This window comes from Carassius gibelio, chromosome B8 (genome assembly GCF_023724105.1).
Source record: "Carassius gibelio isolate Cgi1373 ecotype wild population from Czech Republic chromosome B8, carGib1.2-hapl.c, whole genome shotgun sequence".
In the NCBI taxonomy this organism is placed as follows: Eukaryota; Metazoa; Chordata; class Actinopteri; order Cypriniformes; family Cyprinidae; genus Carassius; species Carassius gibelio.
This window is the reverse complement of record NC_068403.1, coordinates 14533885-14556391: the sequence shown is the minus strand read 5'-3', so window position 1 is coordinate 14556391 and position 22507 is coordinate 14533885. Positions and strand designations below refer to the sequence as shown.

At 36.7% G+C, this 22507-nt stretch overlaps 1 protein-coding gene across 5 annotated transcripts in view; it reads left to right on the top strand.

Moving 5' to 3' along the window:
• Positions 1-22507, top strand: part of LOC127964045 (kazrin-A) — a 42076-nt gene that overhangs the window by 7574 nt on the left and 11995 nt on the right. For 2 of the 5 annotated variants that reach the window (XM_052564188.1, XM_052564187.1), the window contains exons 2-3: positions 10936-11019; positions 20493-20684. In XM_052564188.1, coding sequence (XP_052420148.1) covers positions 10936-11019; positions 20493-20684 — 276 coding nt within the window. Of the gene's footprint in view, positions 1-5302; positions 5367-8709; positions 10785-10935; positions 11020-16470; positions 16658-20492; positions 20685-22507 lie in introns of those variants that run through there. The other 3 variants (XM_052564191.1, XM_052564192.1, XM_052564189.1) reach the window with 3 other exon arrangements.

Genomic DNA, 22507 nt, shown 5'->3' with positions numbered 1-22507 from the left:
TGTGGATGAAGTTATGCCCATCGACTTTATTTGTATTTGTTATATTTGTTATTATATACGCCGGCTGTTTTGATTTTGTTTCCCGGTACGTCCTCACTGCCTCGTCACCTCACTTTCTGATTGGCTACACTCCACAGTCCACAGGCTGCGTGATTGTTTGTCCTCGGGGGACACCACACACGAGAAGAAATCGGGCCAAGTAAATCCAACATGTTGGATATCCCCGATTTGAGATCGGAGCGGTCCCGACATTCTTCCAAGCAGAGGAGAGCAGTCTTAACACACCACACACGGCAGGAATATTTGATCAGATTATTTTCCCATAATCGGAGCATCCTAAGATTGTCGGAAGGGGTGAATCGGGGCTAAAATCATCCTAATTATCCTGCCGTGTGAACCAGCCTTAAGATGAAAATTCTAAGCTTCCTATCACCAGTGTTAATTTTGACACTAAATTTTAATTTAGTTTTAGTCTTAGTCTTTTGACTATAATTCTTTTTAGTTTTAGCCATCTGATTTGTTTTAATTTTAGTCTAATTTTAGTCGACTAAAATCGCTTGGTATTTTAGTCGACTAAAATAAGACTAAAATCAATAACAGATTTACTAGACAATTTTTTACAGCTGGTATAGGAAACAAACTTAACCAAAATATATAAAACAAAAATTCAACTTTATTTCAACACAACTGTGTCTTTATTTCGATTCAAAAGCTTTTATGCAGCAACAAACACGGTCATGATAATGTAAACAATAACTAGCTGCCAATTGACCATCAATAAAAGAAAAATAAAGTTAGGTCCAGGACCTTAAAGCTTACAGCTGAGCTGAACAATAAGTGCATACATGTAAAGTAAATATTTAATAAGTTGGGTGGATAAAAAAAGTAACAAGATTTTATAAGGTATTCATTTGTCTAGCAATATTGTATGTTTTAAATACTACAATATTGCTAGATTAGTATGTATAATGATAGGATGTGAACATTCACGTTTCACATGACTAATATAGAAATATTTGTGATATTGTCAACAAGTAGAACATTATAAAATATACTAAACATTAGTATTAATCAAATGTATTTATCATGATATTACGTATTAGTATTGTGCTCTCATCTAACTTGAAGAAGGGGTTATGCTACAGTACTTTTCAGTTCGTAATATTTAATGCTACAACATCACACTGCAGTCTTCCAATTTTGCTTAGCTCAATAAACAAAAGAACATCGTTGTGAAATTACATTTGAGAAAATGTCCGGGTGGCTCGTCTGTAAATGTCTTTTCAAATTGGTTGTGTTCTTGCCACGAATGAGCGCTCCGCGTGCTTTACACTTTGTTTTGTTTTGTTCCTCGTCAAACGTGAAGTGAGCTGTGGACATTTTGTCGCTCTTTTAGACATTACCTCTTCGAATGCCGTCTTCCCGGGAGCTCATTTAAAAACTGAAAACCTTCGCTTCACGTCTCAATAAGTCAGGCTCGGATTGGTTCTCTTCTCTCATGCAGTCTCGCCTGTTCCATTTTGCCGGTTCTTTTGCTCATTCCTCGCATCTCTCCCATCTGCTGATTTGATTTTCGTCACAGTCTATTTTCGTCTCGTCCTTTATTCGTTGACGATAATGTCAATCAATTTAGTCATAGTTTTAGTCTCCATCAGTGCCATCTTTTTTAGTTTTCGTTTCATTTTCGTCCGCAAAAATATATTCGTGACGAAAATATTTAGTCAACGAAATTAACACTGCCTATCACTGTTTATAAGTCCTGTACATTAGGTTTAAATCCATCCAAGGTTAAAAAACATTGTCATTTTGTCAAAATATCATTTTAAAATTACCTCAATTCTCAGAGATCCCCAAGCGGTTCGCGCGAAGCTGTTCAAAAGATTCAGTTTCCTTAAACCCCACCTTTCGGTTGCATACTGTGTTCTGATTGGTCAACTGACATAGTTTTGATTGGTTGTTCCGCACATAACTTCACGGTAAACAATGTGTTAGCATCTGTTTGGGGTGAATTATGTCTTATTCCTCTCATAGCGAAGCAAACAGTAAAATAAAAAACTTGAACAGTCTCGCTGCTTTTTCTTCTGTGTGGGTGTATTCAAGCCGCGCGCTTCAGTTTGAATCTGAATAGCGCGTTCAGCGCTGGGGTGTGGTCACATTAGATATAACGAAGGGAGACATGAAAAACAGACATCGCGTTGTTTTCATATGGTCTACTTTATCACAGAATATCTGTTTTCGGCAGCACTTGTTTAGTTTTTAAAGTAGACATGTCAAGCTTTTTATAGATATCTCTCTCATGTCTCTTCGTTGAGTATTCACGGAGTTACACTTCATTTTAATAACGTTTTTGTAAATGAAGATCAGCGCAGACAGGCTGCAGACAGCACACATACTGATAAGACGCTCGGGAGAAAACAAACACATAACTTCATAATCATACTTCGCGTTGTGATTCGGAGATGCTCGTTGGTCTAAATAAAGTTGGTAATGAACCCTCTTTTATGGCCAAATGCTTTGAAAATCCCGCCTTGTACTCACCGAGATTAGAAAAGCAGTCATCAGTGAAATGTTGTGAACACAACAAGGATTTGTTGTACTGCTCTGGTATTGTGGTCAAAATGAATTTTAGCCATTGGTTCTTCTGATCTTCATTCTTTGGCAGTGAAAATAAAACAAACTTGCCTTTACAATTAAAAACACACTGTCTCCTCGACATGATGCTATCACACCAACCAGAGCGTCTGTGTGGGGGGTGGGGCAGGTCAGAGTTCCGTTTCTCCCAAGACGGTAGGCGGAGATTATTATGCAAAGTGTTCCTAGTGACGTACATAGAGATGGGCAAAAGATTTGAAATCTATAACGACTCGTTTCAGCGATTTAGAGTCGACTCCTTACTTTAGAAGCCAATAACTTTATAAATCGTGTACTTTTTGGTTTAATTACTTTGCACATTGTTTACACTGATGGACAGCTACATCATACACTGTAATACAGGTAATTTTTGATTTCCCATCTGTGTGGCTCTTTAATAGTAAATGTTGAAATTAACATTAATGAAGATTTAAGGGGGGGGGGGGTGAAATTTCATGCATACTGAGTTTTTTACACTGTTAAAGAGTTGGATTCCCATGCTAAACATGGACAAAGTTTCAAAAATTAAGTTGTACGTTTGAAGGAGTATTTCTGTTCCAAAAATACCTCTTCCGGTTTGTCACAAGTTTCAGAAAGTTTTTTCGAGTATGGCTCTGTGTGACGTTAGATGGAGCGGAATTTCCTTATATGGGTCCTAAGGGCACTTCTCCCGGAAGAGCGCGCGCTCCCCTAGAACAGAGCACTGAGAGCACAGACATTCACTGATCAGAGCGAGAGACCGAATTGTCACAAAAGAAGTGTGTTTTTGGTTGCCAGGGCAAGACAACCCTGCACAGATTACCAAAAAAAAAAAACAGCATTAAGGGACCAGTGGATGGAGTTTATTTTTACAGAGCATCAATGGAGTTGTGCAAGTGTTTTTGTTTGTTCCCTGCATTTCAAAGAAATGCTTGTTTTACAAACAAGGCCCAGTTTGACGCCAGATTTGCACATCGTTTATTTCTTAAGGATGATGCAGTCCCAACGAAAAAGGGTCACGATTGCAGGCGGTGAGTAAAACTGCTTCTCTGTGTTGTTAACTTAGCTATAGGTGCGTAAGCACATCAAGTAAACAACATGCGATGTTGTCATCAAACTGCACTTTCTACATGTACAGCTTAAAAAAAAAAAGACGACATAAAGTGGAACTTAGTCATTTTCCAAAACCGCTAAGCAAATATATACAGTTTCAATACATACCACGCAGAGACGTCGTTGCTGATGCTGCTCTTGTTAAATTTCAGCTTCAGGATCTGATTCTGGATCATAAATATACAGCTGAATCTGACTGTTAGTCATGGTTTGTTTTGGATGAAGGTTTTTCCCTCACGTTAATGTCACAGCTTCCAAACGCTCTCAACGCAAAAGCTTACTCGCACTCGTGATTCTTTAGCTCCGCCCACACGTCACGCCTCCATCCGATCGTGTTTTTCTGGGAAAAATCGGTACAGACTATCTTTCTCTTATGAATATATTAAAACTAAAGACTTTTTGGAGTTATGAAGAATGCAGTACTACTCTATAGGTACTCAAGATTAACAGGATATCGAGTGAAAACGAGCATTTCACCCCCCCTTTAAGGATTTTAACAAAGACATTGCCTTACTGTAATGTGTTACTTATATTAATATAAATTTTATTGTGTTACTTTTAGTAAAACATATGTTGTTGTTTTTTTTTTTTTTTTTTTTATTCAGTAGGCATCATAAAAATTTAGTTAAATTAAAAAGTCTTACTAAATTACTTTGTATTATTTCATTAAATAATAAATAATCATTACAAAGCCTTTTTGGTTTTCGGCCAAGTGCATCCAGAATTTTCGGTTTCGGTCCTGAATTTTCATTTCGGCACATCCCTAGATAGGTTTCTGTAAATGTACCATAAACCCTAAATGTATCCAATAGTGTTAACAAATGTAAACATGAGATAAAAATGCATTTGGTGTGCCAGCATACCATTTTAGTTTGAGGTCTTTTATTGTGACTCTTTTACACTCACATCACAAGTGCAGTTCTGAACCAGGTGAGCTGCCGAGCAAGTTTACTTAAGCCATACATGTTTGATGCAAACGTGATGCAAAATGTATTAGTATAATATTTTAAAGTCTTAACTTAATTGAGAATTTGCACAGATGTGCCTGTAATCATAATGTGTTTAAAAATAAATATGTTGTTTGTGCTTTACTGTCACTAGTGTTCATTTCAAATAGAAACTGCATTGAATTGTATGTATAGGTACTTTTTTGGAGTTTAGTTAAAATGTAGCATATTTTACCAGTGTTTCTCTTTTGATTTAATTAAAGGAATTGATCCAAGAAAGGCAGACTAACAGTCTAACACTTCGAAATTTATGTGCAGCTCCTTTTTCACTTGCATTCATTGCTTGTCGAGTGTTAATTTCGAATCCCTTATGCAGCACATCCATAAGCTGACTTCTCATTTATCACAGTTAAAGTATAACACATTTGGTTGAATCTCTGTGAAAGTGTGTGTGTGGGAGACTAGGGTGTAAAGGGGCAGTCTGCACAACCTTTGCACAGCATAGCTTTAAACTTCTCAATGAACTCACTTCACTCTTATGTCACACACACACACACACACACACAAACACACTTCATAGAGTGTCATATTCCACCTGCTCTGTTAGTATGGAAGATCTAGAGGAGCTGAGAGGACAGTTTTGCCTCTCGCTCTCTCTCTCTCTTTCACTTCTGTAGGGCTACAAAACAGGAAAAAGTGAGTAGCTTCTTTGTCTGTTAGAAAGAGCAAATGGATTTGATGTCATTCACACTGTGACCGTCACTAACCCATGGAGCATGTGAGTTTTACTCTTTGGTATGTAATGTGATCAGCCAAATTTGAATGTGCAGCCATATTTAAAGGTTTATCTGACTTGTGGTAGGGTTTTCAGTTAAATTTTTTGCTTTGATGTCAAATAATGCAGTCGTGGTTCTTTTATAGTATGTAGCATAGTACTTTGGGTTAAAGTTTTGATCATCTGAGTGATTATATAAAGTTCTGAATATTACATTTGTGGATTATTTTTTAAAACAAATCAACCCAGTATGTTAAAAAGTAGATGAATCATAAAGGTTTTCTTTTTTTTTATGTTTGAGTTGTGAGGGTGCAGTTTGTATGTGTTAGTGTTCGCCAGTGTTCACTATAATGTTAAACACAGATGTCGAGAGCGAGCTTATATCTGTTTACTGTTTGGCATCAGAACGACTGGATGGGGTTACCAGCCAGAAAGAGAGAGAAAGAGTGTGTGTGTGTATTTGCTATTTGCAGCACTCAAAGATGATATGCTTCTGAAATAAACCCTGTACCCTGCCTACCAATGAGGTTTGGGAGGTTACAGCTAGATGTCAAATTCTTGTGCATCTTGGATCACAGACATTATACTCTGCAGACTTTAATTCGAGCCCAACATCTTGTTTGATGTCCTGGACCAAAATCAATTTTCCAATATTTAGGCTGTTTAAACCAGAGGTGTTTATCATTGCTGTGCCATCTGGACATTATTTTACTGGGATTCATGATGGAAAAAGCTCTGCACATGTGCGCGTAATGATCAAGGAGAAGATTTGGGCTGGCATAGTTGTGGCATTACAGCTAGGAGGTTAAAAAGGTTAAAGGCTTTATTAAAAGCACTGACAGTTTTCAAGGTGGTCTCTCTATACTTCAAAATCAGCAGTACATTCAAATTCAGCACATTGCAGCTTGATGAAGGCCTGGAGAGATGCCTGTGAGAGCAACATTGATCGCTTGTCATTCAGGTATTATACAAGGCCATCAGCACAGCTTCAGCTGATCGCTTTAAACAAATCTCTCTGTGTGTTATTAACTTGTTTGTGTCCCATGTCTCAATCTCATTGAATCCATGGGTTTAATTTGGCACTGCCAAGCTTTTTTTCTTTCTTATAATTTGCATTGATAATCTCTCAAATTCTCGAGTTTTGTAAGTGGTGCACTCAAATTTAACCGTAATGAATAATGTGATGGTAAGAACTGAATGGAATAGTGTCATGGTTTGTCATTTATTGTAGGTACTCAATTTCTGCTAAACCCCATTCTGACACCAAACTTATTTCATTCAAGTGCCTCTTAAATTTTAAGCTTTTGTTGTTGTTTTGAACAAGCAAATACAACAAGCAAATGTTTATTTATTTATTTATTTTTTCATTAAAAAATTTGTGCATTTGCTTGGAAAAAAGTAAGAGCTCCGTGTTTCTACATTTGTAATTCACCATATATGGTGAAAAACTGTAAATGGTGTAACATTGCATTATGTAAGTTCACTATAAAATACTGACAAATGTATGGGTTTTGTATTTAAAAACTAAGAATTACTGTAAAATTTAGGGTCAAGACAGGGCAAAAGGGCATTCTCAGAAGACCCAGCATGAGGCAAAACATTTTATTTTATATGAATATGGCAAAAAAAAAACTTTAATAATGTACATTAGGGTGTTTTGTTGGGGTGTAACGGTACGTGTATTCGTACTGGACCGTTTCGGTACAGGGCTTTCGGTACGGTGCATGTGTGTTCCGAATACAAAATTTTGTTTGGGGAAGATAGGTAAATTTTCGTGTTTCATAACTAACATATTAAGTGGCGGAAGTCTCCGCGTTCAGCGCAAATCACGCCCTGCAGCTGATTCTAAGGGTGTCAGTTGATTCGCGTTTTCTGTGTCTTTAAACACCAGAATCGTGCCTGACGTGGCGCTGGCGCGCTGCTGCTACTTGTAGGTGACATAGAGGGAGGCCGCCGACAGACCAGGATCTTGTCTTCACGACAACAATATCTATACTTCATGTTGAGCATAAGTATAAAGCCTACTGATAGAGGACACCGTCAACAGTATATTGACGGCAAAATAGACTATGTTTGACAGGTGCAATATGCCAGTTTGTCACCGGCCTAAGGTTTTCAAAAGGCATCACGTGAGTGTGAACATCACTACAACTAGGAAAAAACGATTGTAATTCAAACGCAGCTTCCTTCGGCATTTAAACAGACATTTGCTCTTAATTCCGATCGGGCCAATGCAATAACGAAATCTGAGCAGGTCTAAAGTCTAAAAACTGAAACTGTTGATGCTGCACTTTACACTTTGGAAAAGTGATATATATTTTTTAAATATGAGCAGGCCTACAAGCTGGGATTGGTAATGCTGCACTGTAATCATAGTTATTTATTTATATTTTTCATTATATTTTATTATTGGTTTGATATTGGTTTGAGACTGAGAGTATTTTATTTAGTGGAGAACTTTGCAGCAGTATTTTATTTCTTATTCTTTTTTTATTTTATTGTAAATTATATTTTATTATTTTATTAAAAAGTATTTAAAAAAAAGTGTATACAAATTGTAAAAAAAAAGTTTATAGTAATAAACAACCTGCAGTTTAAATGTTTGCTTTTCTTTCCCAGAGATTCACTGTACCGAAAATTAACCGAACCATGACTTTAAAATCGAGGTACGTACCGAACCGTGATTTTTGCGTACCGTTACACCCCTAGTGTTTTGTGATACATATTGAATTATTTTAGTGCCATGTGTTGGTGTTTAGTTCTTTAGCCCTGTTCAGACGGTCTTTTTTTTTCCTCATTTGGACATCTGTAAAAAGAAACTTGCAGTGAGAAAACTTGTCGATTCAAATGGCAATTTATTCACAGTGTTGAAGTAAGTTCTGTGATCCCACGAATCTGGGAATGTGCTGCTCACGTGGCCAGTTACATGGTTGTTTCATGAAAATAACATTATTATATATATATATATATATATATATATATATATATATATATATATATATATATATATATATATATATATATATTTATATTTATATATATATATATATATAAATATAAATATATATATATATATATTATTTTTGTGTAAAATGTATTTCAAATAATACTTGTGTAAAATGTATTCTTATTATTCCAAGCATATTTTAAAATATATATTATCCTTTTTATCATTTAATTATTTAATTTCCTAATTATTTACAAATAGGAAAATAGACGTGATATAGTATATGTTATGTATATTACTGTATATAAAACACATTTTTAAATGTATTGCATACCTCCTGCTGCCATAGTAAAGACCCATTTCCAATATTTACATGATTTTCTTCTCTTTCTGCTCCCATTTGATGTAGTGGAGCAGTTATGAAATAGTGTTCTATAAATACTTTACAGAATTTCAGAAATAAATATACATACATATTATAGTGAATTACCACAGTTACCTTATGGTGTTTGGCAGTGATTTAAACATTGAATTCTGAAACTATTTCTTCTTGTAAACTCAAAGATGTGGATTCAGACTGCAATTAAATAACCACACAACATTGGTGTTTGTCAAAAAATGGTAGATAATTCGGATCGGCTGGGGATTTTTAGGTGGGTGGTGAGAGATAAACACAGACATTCTGGATTCAGGCGGCAATACAATCACATACTTCCCCCAGTAAATGCTTAAAATAACTTGCGTCCCCATGAGAAACCGTTACTATCCAAATAGGGCTTTTGTGTGTATTACCCTGTCCACCATATAAGAGTAGTGTTTAGGCCAATTACAGTGACCTCGAATTCATTATATTACCGCATGTATTTCATGGTTATTAGTAAATTTTTAGTTAAAAAGCACATTTTAGTAGTTCAAATAGACAGATATGTAAACATTATATAAACATTTGTACATGATGTTGGTTAAATATACATAAACCTACATTATATACATTAACAACAATCCCTGAAACGCTGTCATCATATTGATTATGGTAAATTCTATAAAACTCAAAATAAATGTAACCAAAATAAATTTAACACGACATTGTTATTATTTTTTAAATTGTGTATCAGTTTCTGTTTCAGTTACTTTTTAACCTGGAAAAGTGTTTTGCCCCACTAGTGTCTCCTAATTTCAAACGTAGGCCCCCTGATGACCTTCTGCCTGAAACGGGTGTAAGAGTTTTGGGTGCTGTTACCTTGGCATCAGTTGCTTAGCAACCCCTGGTCATGTCCTGGCTCGGCTCCAGACGTTCTGTCAGAGAGACGGAGGAGTTCTGACCCCTGAACCAGACATTTCTAACTTCATATCCTCACAGAGCACACAAAAGCAATGTCATATCTGGTTGGTGAACCGATTTTATTTAACCTCTCTCTAGTCTTATCCCAGTTATTATACCAGTCTTATGATTTACTGTGTGAATTAATCTGCTTTAGGAGATGCCTCTTCAAGGATTTACAACAACATCAGGAGCAAAATGGTTCGAATTCTGTATTTAAAATGCCTCAGTGTTAGAAGTTTTGACGAAGACATTTTCCTTCTGCTGCATTTTGTTCTTCGTTAGAAATGTCATTCCTCCCCCTCACTCCCTTTTATCTTGTTTTTGTCTCTCTGTCTGGGAAACAACACATTTCATCTATTCAACTTCGATCTGTTAAACTCTGCATGCAAGAGAGACCCAGAGACAGGACACATTTTTCACTCGAATTGCATTGCTGAGAACTTAATTTGTACCAAAAACATTGCATTAAATTAGAAAAGAAGCTTTTTTCCTCTGGTGGTCTCAGACTTTGACTCCACTTGGTCTGCTATAATGTTTCTACAGCTAAAGGCTTTTGAGAAACCCTGAAAAGAGAATGATAAAAAAAGAAAAACTAGACATCTTAGCACTTAGCATTTTAGTGATTTTATGTCACTCACAATCACAAAATCAATATATTTCAAGTTCATGTGTATATGTGTGTAAGTGTTTTAAGTAGGATCTTGTCACGCTCTTCTGAAGGATGTTGATCTGTGGCACATGCTGAACAGGTTTTCCGTCGGTGCTGAAATAAGATTGAATGATGGGTGATCAGAGGAAATGAGTGAAAACATCTTCAGAGAGAGAGAGAAGAAAGAGAATAAAGCCGGTGATTTAGTTTTATAAGATTACGCTCACTTTAATTAGGTAAAGAAGCTTTCTAAGCATTGGAATCTATCCTGAAGGCGTTATAAGAAGCATCCAGTGGCTGAGCCTCTATTCTGCCATTGATTTGTGTGTTAAATGCTTCCAGTTCCTTCTGCAGTGAGTGGTGTGATATTTCAGCCGGATCAGAGGTGAGATCTACTGCTTCTGCTGCTGCTATCAGAGGTCATTCAAGCTGAACTCCAGACATTTATTTTGATCAAATGTGAATTTCCAACCATATGGAGCGATCGTAATAAAACCAGAATGTGAATCCTGCTCAAGCACACAATGTTCATAAATTCTAACAGTATGTTTCTGTGTGTTTCTCTTTCAGATGCACCGGTGCAAAGACCGAAAGCTTTGACAGAGCTTGGTCAAAAATGTGACGTTGTTCTTCAGGAGACGTCCTTAGATAAAGGTAAGAATACTGTACATGCTGAAAAGCATGTAAGGAAGTCCAGATAATCACAAATACCATGAAATGCATCACTGACTAGTGGAATGAAAATATGTGTGTGTGTGTGTGTGTGTGTGTGTGTGTCTCTGTGCATATGTCAGATTGAAAATCAGAGTGATCTATGAGGTTTCGCCTGAGAGATAGAGAGTGGAGAATTTTCCTGAGCTGAGCTGGAAGAACACACACACACACACACACACACACACACACACACGCAACATCAGGCTGCATATTTAAAGGGACAGAGGTTTTTTGCAAAATGATAAGCTTCAATCTGATTGCTTGGCTTTGTCTGGGAATTGGGATACACATTTTTTACAATACTGTTCAGTTAAGATTTTATTTTTCGAACAACAAGGCTGCATTTGTTTGAATAAAAGCACAGTAAAAACAGTAATATTGTGAAATATTATTTTGATTTAAAATAACTGTTCTATTTTAATATATTTTAAAATGTAATTTATTCCCGTAATGATGAAGCTGATTATTCCGCAGCCATTATTTCAGTCTTCAGTGATTCTTCAGAAATCATTCTAATATCTAATCATTCCAATTATCATGTTTGAAAAGAGTAAAAAAAAAAAAATTCTTTAAAATAAAAAACAACTCTCAGACTTTTGAAAGGTGGTGCATATTTACTAGGAAAACCTACCTGTTACCTCTACTTAGCAACGTGCACTTCTTCAGAAGAACCGGTTACTGGAATTGTGAGCTATGAGATTTTCTAGTAATTTCATCAGTCTACACAACTTTTATGAGAACTGCTGTGGATTTGCCTGTTTTATTTTTCCTTGGAAGCTTGTTTTTTGTTGTTGTTGTTTTTATTGTTTTGTTTTTTGAAGGGTTGGAGGGACTTTGCCTTTATGTTTGCATGACAGTGGAAAGTACATGACATGACCCAGATTGAACCTGATTCCCTGTGAACCGACGACACTTCTACATCCTGAACGTGGCACAGCTCTGATGCCTTGTTATTGTGGTTTTTCAGCTTTGCAGCATGTAAAATCACCTAAAAAGTGTGGGTGGCGACTTTATGCTTATTTAAATGGTTCTTGGACAGAATAAGATGCAATGTGGACCAGGCATTATGCGAGTGGGCCAGTCTGGCTATGCAAGACTGCACATGTTCACTCTCTGCTGAACCTGTCAGCAGCCCGTCATCCTTTTTGCCGTTAGTTATTTTTATTTTTCTGTCAAACAGGGAGAATAAAGAGAGGTGGAGTGGTAGAGAGACTCTGCCATTTTATCTTGGCGTATTTTTGGCCTGACTGCAGGTTGACTCTTGGAGGGTCATTTGATTCAGGTTCTCTGATTACTGGCTTTTATGAATCAGAGGTATTAAATTATGAATCAGTTGATTTATCATCTCCACAGAGGGAATGACTGTGGCTGAAGTTCTTAAACAAACCTCTCCTCTTTTATCACTCGTTTATTCCCTTCATTTTTGGGGGGTTCATGTCATCAACTAATGTTGGCATCTGTGAGTATGTTTATTATACTTCATTTAGTGTAAATGCTGCTGTTTCTGTGACTCAAAGACTAGAATAATCATCTGTCAGAAGGTGATGCCAGCCTGCATTTGTTTGTCTTTGGCTACGGTGTGCTTGGCACAGCAGTTAGCCACACTTTACATTCCTTTGTGCAAGTGGGATTGTATGTTTGTATGTGTGTGTGAACTCTGTTGACAGGTGTAATGTGTGTATGTGTTGACAAGCCATCCTGAGGGATCTGTAAAATTTAGCCTAGTGTTGAAAAGCAGCACAGCTGCGATCAGGCTCACAGATTCTGTGTGTGTATCAGTTTTAGTTTGTGAGTCTGTGTGTACATGTGACCAAGTGTGCTTTACAGCATTTGGGGTATTTTATGGTCAAAAATGCAGTTTGGGACTGGGTCCCTTGCACACTTTTGAGAGACAGCCATTTGTACAGCAAAAAGCATGATGCTGCCAACACCAAGGTCATGGGTTCGATTCCCTCTGAAGGTACACACTAAAAACTGAAAAAAAGAGTAATACATTCAAAATTGGCTGACAAATAGTGACTTTTTTTTCTCTTCATAATTCACAGACTACTAATACAGAAAGAGAAATGTATACGCTAGCATTTGGGTTCAGTAAGATTTTTAAAGAAATGTATTCTTTTATTCAGCAAGAATACGTTAAATTGATCAACTGTTTTTATTACTGATAATAAAAATGTCTTGTAGCGATATTTCACAATATTGCCATTTTACTATATTGTTAATAAAAAAAAATTAGCTGCAGTAAGCTTAAGAGACTTCTTTGAAACCCACACACCCTTACAAAAGCAACTGTACAATTATTAGGCTTATGATGTCAGGTATAATAATACTGAATTTATTTAAAAATAGTTTATTACAGGGGTAAACAAATTTAAAAAGTATTTGAACCCACTTTATCTCCATTTAAGAACACACGTCAAATTTAATATTTATTTATTGCTTTGATAATTTAATATTACTCATTAGACACCATTTTTGTTTAATGTGTTCACATTAAAATTATCTGATGTTTGATATCTCTGTTTTTACTATAATAAAGAGGTTCAATTAAAGATTCAGATCGAAATATTGGTCTTTAAATGGATATGACTAGTTATCTGATCACAGCCATAATAAAAATCAATATATTTAAAATATTATACAAATAATTTGTAAATAATTTTTAATTTAAAACTATAGACTACAGAAGAGAAATATTGACACTTTAAAATATGTTTCAATTTGTCAGTATTTGATAACTTACATTAGTTAACATGAACTGATGAGCATTTATTAATCTTAAACATTATTAAAATAATGATTTATCTATTAATATTGTGACGAGTCAGCTGCCTCCTCCCTGATTGTCACCGGCACCCCGTCCTAAATCGCCGCCCTTCACCAGGCTCCCGACTGGAGTGGGTGTGTGAGAGGAGGGGCGCTGGACGAGTCAGGGCTGGCGGCGTGTGATGGGGCACACCTGAAGGAAGTGGAGCCTCATTACCGCCGCTGGTTAAAAGCCCAACGCGCCTCTCCTCAAGAGACCGGTCTCTTCCCCGTGCATGCACGCTGGTGTCCTCGTGGGTCCAGGAAGGGTGCGTTGAGGGACTCCCGTGCCACAAGAGACGTGAGCAGCCGGACCCGCGATCCGGAGGAGAACCGCACCCGTTTACACGGCCGACGGGCCAGGATGCCGGGCCGTCCATCCCCTACCAGCGCCGCGGCCGACGAGAGAGATGCGGCCGCTAGAGGAAGCCGCCGCCCCTCACGCCCCGGACCAAGGAGGGGAGCGCGTGCGGCCGCCGGACTCCGCCCCTTACCTGGACCCTTCCTCCATGAACACTGCCTGACCCACACGAACCCCGCAGCACAACGAGGACACCAGATTCCCTGTTATTTTGGACACTTTCCCCCTTTGGCCACTTTTATTCCCTTTGTTTTATGATTTCTGTTAATAAAAGCCTCTCCGAGGCCTGACGCCACGCCCACTGTGTCTGTCTTGTGCTCCTCCCGTGACAATATAGATAAAGTAAACTATCAAATTAAATATATTATATATATATATATATATATATATATATATATATATATATATTTCTCATTGTTAGTTAATAAATTTAACTAACCTCAACTAATGGGACATTTTTGTGAAGTGATACCAAATTATTTGACTTATTATATATATATATATTAGGGGTGTAACGATACGCGTATTCGTATTGAACCGTTCGGTACGAGGCTTTCGGTTCGGTACGCGGTACGCATTATGTACCGAACGGTTCGTTGGACTAATTAATTATATTTGGAAAATAAAGAAAAAATTGTGAAATATAATGATATGCGTTCAACAAGGTAGCCCAATAACCCAAACGACGTAACAGGCAACGCCCCTGACACCCCCGAACAAGAAAAAAACACCATCTTATATGTTTATGTTAGGCTACTCAGGTCAGGCGTTCGCTCACTCAGTACGCGCTGAAGGCTCGTTGCAAAATGGCCAATGCGTTTAACAGACCACAAATAGAAGATCCTCCAATAACCAACAGGTCTGGTGTTTGGGTGCACTTTACCAATCGATCGGGGCATCCAAACAAGCACGGTAATCAAAATGGACTAGTACTGTACTGTGTCGGAATTTCCTGAGCAGTACGATTCAATTAACAGGCCTGCACGTTACAGAAGAACTGTTATAAATAGAACGTATGCACGGGCAGTTTTAAAAACTCCACCTACTTTGCTCTTGGCATAGTGCAGCGCAAATCGCGTTGTATCTGAAGGGCAACGCTGAGCCCAGGATCCAGCGCCGCGCGTATCGCGTCCTGTGTGAAAGACCCTTTAGTCATTTTGCAACGAGCCTTCAGCGTGTGCTGAGTGAGCGAGCGCCTATAGTGGAAAACGCATGTTTTAAGAACATTCTTAATGTAATTTAGCCCCGTTACTATATTCCTTCACGAGCCCATTTCAGCCAGACCGTAATTCCTGCTTTGTTCCAAAAAACATAAGCCCTATAGAGAACCAATTGAGTAAAAACACACTCAATATAAAGAGTTATAGAGTTCCATATGAAAAGTTACATCTTTGTATTTGTTCATAACTACTACAAAAATATAACATTTTCAATTTTTTTTAATAAGGAGCTGTTTTTGTTTTATACAGTATGCTGCTAAGAAAACACCATAGAAGATGGGTAAAGAATAGATCATTGTTCAATGTAAAAAAAAACAAAAAACATACTTTGTTGCCAATTTGTTCCTTTTGCTGTATCTAAAACGTACCGAACCGTACCGAACCGAACCGTGACATCAGTGAATCGTACCGAACCGAACCGTGAATTTTGTGAACCGTTACACCCCTAATATATATATATATATATATATATATAGTATATATTGTGTATGTATATATTGTATTGTATTGTATTTCATCAACTGTTTTTATTATAACTTTTCTACATCTTTTTCCCGGGCAAAAAAGTGATGACAGCATGTGCTGTGTAAGTGTCAACTTTCAATTTAGTCTTTTGCAGTGAATTGACACACATACACACACACACACACACACACACAAATAGAGATACTTGGATCAAAACTGATTGAGAAAAACAAGTGGATAAAGACAGATTGCAAAACCATGGGTTTCCTGTAGTTTAGTCTGAGAACTGTGTGTTAGTTGTTGATTGTTAACCTCTGTGTGTGTGTGTGTGTGTGTGTGTGTCGTTTCCTCTTACCGGAATCTGGCAAGTGAGAGTACTGTGTGTGTGTGTTTATGGATGTGTTTGAAAAGAGAGTCATTACCTGCTTGAAATTCTGCACCTTGAACCTAGATCCTTTCTTTCCTTTTGTCTGGTGTGTGTGTGTGTGTGTGCTGAGCAGCGGTGTCAGTTGTAGCTCCTCCTCTTTAAGCATTTCAAAGAGGGAGGTCTGAGGACAGTTAATATCTGTAAACCAGTGGGAGTCGCTTCTGGCAGGTGAAGAGGGAGTTTGAGCTTTTGGATTTGGTGTGCTGTTGGATTCAGTGCAGGAGATGATAGCTGAGGTTCTTTAAGTCTGGAGCATTTGACTTGTTGTAGAAGACGGTGAGGGATGAGCGCTGACTGCGGGTGAGTAAACGACTGATCGTGAGCGTTTCCCCTCAGGCTAGAGAGAAACGGAGAGCAGCTAAAGTTTCTTTGTAGCTGCATGAATGGTTTCACTGGGAGAGGTTCATGTGTGTGTTCAGATGATGTATAGGCTGATGTGATTCAAGTGGTTTTCAAAGTTTGTTGTTGTAAATGCAATGAGGCATCAGAATGTACCGTTACATCATCAATCGTGTTTACATTCAAACAGACACTCTCACACACACACACACACACACACACACACACACACACACACACACACGCTCTTGAGCAGTTAACAAATAGACATGAACTTTAGGCTAGATTAAAGTAAATATTTGCATAAAATTATTTTTAGATGCTGTTGCAGAAGACCATTTCTAAAATTTCTTAATGTTAATACAAATAATAATGTTGTAGCTAAAAAGGTTATATTTATATATTCTATTTAATATTTTATAATAATATATATAATAGAGTTAAAAAATGATGTGCCATTTGCTTTCTCATTTTATGCATTTTATGCTGCAGGAGTAAGTAATGAACACTGAAGTACTCCCACATAAACAGTTCTTAATTAATAGTAGGAGGTAACCTTGAAAATGCCTTATTTACATCCTGAAATGATTTTGTGAGTTATTGCACAGGACTGTATTGATTAAAAAATTGTGAAATATTTTTTCTTGTATGTCCAGTTAAATTATGAAAATATAAGAGAAAATGGCTTTATTTACTTGTCACGATCATTCTGTTTTATGTAAAAATCATTTGTAAAAGCTAAAAAAAAAAAAATGTCTTGCATCACAGTTGTTTGCATTAAAATACCCCACCATAAGAAGATGGATAAAACAGAGTGTGGTGGTGGAACTGTGGGAGTATTTATCACAGTGGACAGGCCTGGCATCACTTCAGCCCACTGTATATAAACTGAGGCATGAGCTTTCCAGGACAGAAACACACACACATACACACACACCACAAGCCTACAGCCTCTTTATTATTAAGTTCAAACTTCATTGCAAACGTTCATCTGATAAAAGGCTTTTTGTTATTGTTTAAAATTCTGTTTATGGTGCAGTGAGATATTTTAAGTCAGTGATCATTCCTCCTCTAGTCTTCTCCCGGAGGCTCCCAGTTCCATTTTGTGGTTGACGACACTAACAGAATTAAACTCTTCAGAACGTGGCTGTTACATCACTGGCCTTTTCTGTAATGTCCTCAAAGGCCAAAACACTCAAGACTCTTTAAATTAAATGGAAACATTGCATGAGAAGCCCTCACATGCCTCTCTGTGTTTCTCTCCTTTTTTATTTCTTTGTCACACTTGTCAAAAAATGTATAAATGTCATCGCCTTGGTTAACAAATCATTAAACCAAGTGGCATTTATTTTAAAGACCTTAAGTGGAACTGACAGGAGAAATGATTCTGAATAAATTCTGAATGCATTTTTTGCTAATGCAATGAACACTTATGGTTTAAGTGTTTTAATTTTTGGGGGGCCACTATACATGCATGCTGAGCATTCATGATCAGGCCTTGTTTCCTCCTGTTTAAATTACCCTGATATCCTGTTTTTAAAGTCATAAAAAAGCAAGCACAAAGAGTCCAGGTGAAAACTCCTATACACTTAGACAATATTGAACAATACAAATTTCCTGTCTGGACAAGAAGCTTGAGTCTAGAGCCAACCGTAACCCTTCACTGAACCCAGCTAATCTAGAGCTGCATCTGCATTCTAGTGGCTCATTTTTGGATTAGCTGATGCAGAGGTCTTACAGCGGTAATCCGTATAATACAGCCTGGCAGATCTGCAGTGTTGTCTCGTATCTTCTGTCTGAAAGTAAACTAAAGCAGATTCTAGAGCTGCATTAGATGCCTGTGTCAAGACTTCAGCCTGTTCTGACAAGGAAGAACACCAGGTGTTCAGGATTCTTCACCTCATTTCGAATCCCACATTCAGAGCTAACTGTGATGTGAATATTTACTAGACTGTTGTACTTTTTAGACTCGTGTGATCATCACATTGCTGAGAGAATAGAAAATGAATCAGACTTTTAATGAAGAGCTCAGGTGACTGACCTGAACACTTCAGAATTTGACAACAAACCATGAGCCAGACAGAAAAAGCTCATCATAAATGCCAAGCACACACACACACACACAAACACCTCACCACTACTGTTTTTTGCTATATGATTTTATTCACACATTACTGTATGCACAGTTATATCTTTGTGTATAATTTGTATATTTATGTATGTATGATTTTTAGCTTTGTAGATTCGGTGATGTTTTGTCCTCACTGAATTTACTTGACATTCTGTCTCACCTTTTACCTACGCTGATTTTCTATAGCTTCACCCTGCAGAAATGACAGGAATGCTCTCATGCTTGTGTCCTAACACCTGTTGAGTAGGAGGTTTATTTGCACATTGGGCATGACGTTGAACTGATGGAATACTTTGAAGGATTTTCTTTTCGAAGCACTTTAGACATACTGTGATTTATAGATAGGTATGCTTAAGGTTGTGTATAGCATGTGTGTGTGTCTGTGTGTGATACACTGTTGTTCAAAATTTGGGATCAGTAAGATTTTTTTCTAATGGAGTTTTTTTTATGGAGGCTCTTATGCTCTTCAAGGCTGTATTTATTTATTTTAACTAAATACTGAAAACTATAATATTGGAATTTCTAATTTTGGTTTCTTATTTTAATTTAAAATAGAACTTATTTCTGTGTCCCAGTGCTGAATTTTCATCAGCCAGTACTCCAGTCTTCAGTGTCAGATGATCCTTTAGAAATGATTCCAATATGCTGATGTATTATCAGTGTTGAAAGTATTGTGCCTCCTAAATATTTGTCTTTGATTCTTTGAGTAAAAAGTAAAAAGAACAGCATTTACTATTTAAAATAGAAGGTCTTTTCTAACAACATAGGTCTTCACTATCACCTTTTATCAATTCAACACATTATTGCTGAATAAAAAAACACATTTTTGTGAAAAAAGAAAGAAAAAGGTTCTGACCCCAAACTTTTAAATAGTATTTTATATTGTAACACAAAATTTATATTTTGAATAAACACTGTTCTTTTTAACTTTTTATTGATCAAAGAGTCCAAAAAAAGGATCACAGGTCCTAAAAAATATGAAGCAGCACAACTGTTTCAACACTGATTATAAGTCAGCATATATAAATGAAATTACATTTTAAAGTGTATTAAAATAGAAAACTATTATTTAAAATTGCAACAATATTTGACAATTACATTTTTTTCTGTATTTTGCTCAAATAAATGCAGCCTTGATGAGCATAAGAAAATTATGTGATGCTAAGTGTAAATAATTATTTTTATTATGTTTTTGTTTATTATGAAATCTCACAATGACATGCATCTCACCCTGATATACTTCAAGTACACACTAAGCATGCCGATATCATTATTATTGATTCAACCTTGTCAAGTAGGTCAGTTGTTTGTTTTTTCTACCTTTGTTCTGAAGTAAAAGAACAAGAAATATGACATCCGTGTAAGCGTCTTAATTTACTAGAACTTTATAAATATATAATAATAATAATAATAAATGCATCCTTGCTGTATAAAAGTATTAATTTCTTAAAAAAAAAAAAACAACCATGACCATAAACTTTAAAAAATGTTTATTTATTTATTTTGCTGTTGCATTTAAAATCCACTTTGCTCATGCCACTTCTGATAACAAAAATAGTAAATAATTTAATAATAAGAGGCGTTCAACTGTTCAGTAGCAAAATAAATCATGAAAACATCATTGTGGTGCATTGTAATGTTAATGATACTGTCTTGTCTCTGTAGTGCTGCTGCATGAGGAGGTGCTGCGTCTGCAGGAGGAGGTGTCCGTGCTGAAGCAGGTCAGGGAGATGTTGAATCGTGAGCTGGAGGAGACAGGAGGAGGCTGCTCTGTGGAGCTGCTGTCTGTTTCACAGCTCCGCGTGCAGCTAACACAGAAAGAGCAGGAGCTGGACAGAGCAAAGGAGGCATTGCAAGGTAGGAAATGAATATTATGAGCCTGACCTTTCACCCTCAGATCTCAGCCAGCACTAGACCTGTCATTTTGAAATAAACAACAGACTTGCAAGCCCAAACCCCTTGCTCAGTAAAAACAAATACAGTGTTAATAAATATTATGGAGAGAGTCCTTGATTAATTTATTAATAGTGCATTTATTTTTGGCACATTTTAGTGTAATTTACAATCGATTTACTATATTATATACCTTATATGTTTAAATGAGTCTCAGACAGGTCATTTGATCCAGTATCATGAAAACTTTTGAGGACCTAAAGGTGTTTTAAATCTGCCGAGACTGAGACTCCTCAAAACGATTTGGACCTCGTCTCTCCTCCTCCTTTATTTTGTCCCGTGGCTCATTTTTCAGCATTTGAACAGTAACTTTACCACAGTGCTGACTTTGTGTGTGTGTGTGTATACAGTTTATGTGTGGCAAAAAAAGCCTTCTCATATCACCCTCTGCAGTATTCGGTAAAGGCCTACTGAAATCACTAATGAAAATTGTAATTTTGAAGCAACCATTGTACATTTCTGCTATAGAAATCCATTTCGGTAAAAGATGGAAGGATAACAAAAGCTCAAATAACTAATAATGTGATTTGTGTGTGAGCTAATGGAAAAGGAACATCCAATATTTAATTAAGCACAGTTTGGGGGGGGTGAAGAGCTCTTGATCTTCCAGGATTTACTGATCTGAGTGTTCACTGCTATTCACAGTCTCTCCAGGTGTTCCTGTGTGTGTGTGTGCAAGAGTGTGTAAAAGGCTTTTTTTGTGCCGTTTGGCTCCTGTATAATGAGTCTTTAAGTGTTGGGTGAATGGACTCAATGTCCTTGGAAAAGACGAGCTGCAATTTGCAAGTCAGAGCAGAGGCTACAAACAACCTAAAACAGTCAATTACTGCCTCTGTTTTCACACAGTATTAACCACAGCCAGCTGAAGAGAGGGGGGGGGGGATTGGTGTGTGAAAATGGACATATTGGACATCAAGAGAATGATAGTTATGTGTAAATGGGAATGGTTTTATGCAAATTAAACGGTATTATGTATTTAAATTGATAGAGACCACAATCCGAATAGGACATGAAAATGATTTCAAATGCAGAACATTTTTAAGGTGTAATAATAGTAATACATATATGCAATGACAGGTGAAACGCTGTAAGGTCTTTACGAATATGATTTGAATTCATACTATTTAAAGCAGAAAAGACGCTTGATTGTCAAGGTTGTGGAGCACTTCTGATTCGTCAGGGCAAGACTAGCAGCAAAGAACCTTTATAAAACAGTATTTTAGATTGGAAAGCACATGGCAAAGTTAAAACTAGTATTTTCATTTTCTGTAGAGGGAATAATTATTGCTTATTTTGCTTTCTCTTTTTTTGTGGTATGTTTTCTTTAATTATTGGTGCTTGCTAAGTATCAGCTAAGGATCGGTGTTGCTTATACTCAAGGTTATGATTTGTTATAAACTTTTGTGCTATGGACATAAATGATACCTATAATCATGTGACTTGAGGAAGTACACTTCCTTTCAAATGTTTGGGGTTGATTAAGATGACTCTTTGCTCACCAAGGCTACGATTATTTGATCAAAAATACAATACTATACTGTGAAATATTGTATTGAAATAGTACACTGTGAAATATTATTACAATTGAAAGTAATTGACTTCTGTTTTAATATATTTTAAAGTGTACTTTATTGCTGTGACACTAAAGCTGAATTGTCATTACTCCAGTCTTTAGTGTCACATGAACCTTATACTGTATGTTAAATCTCATGCTCACAAATGACATG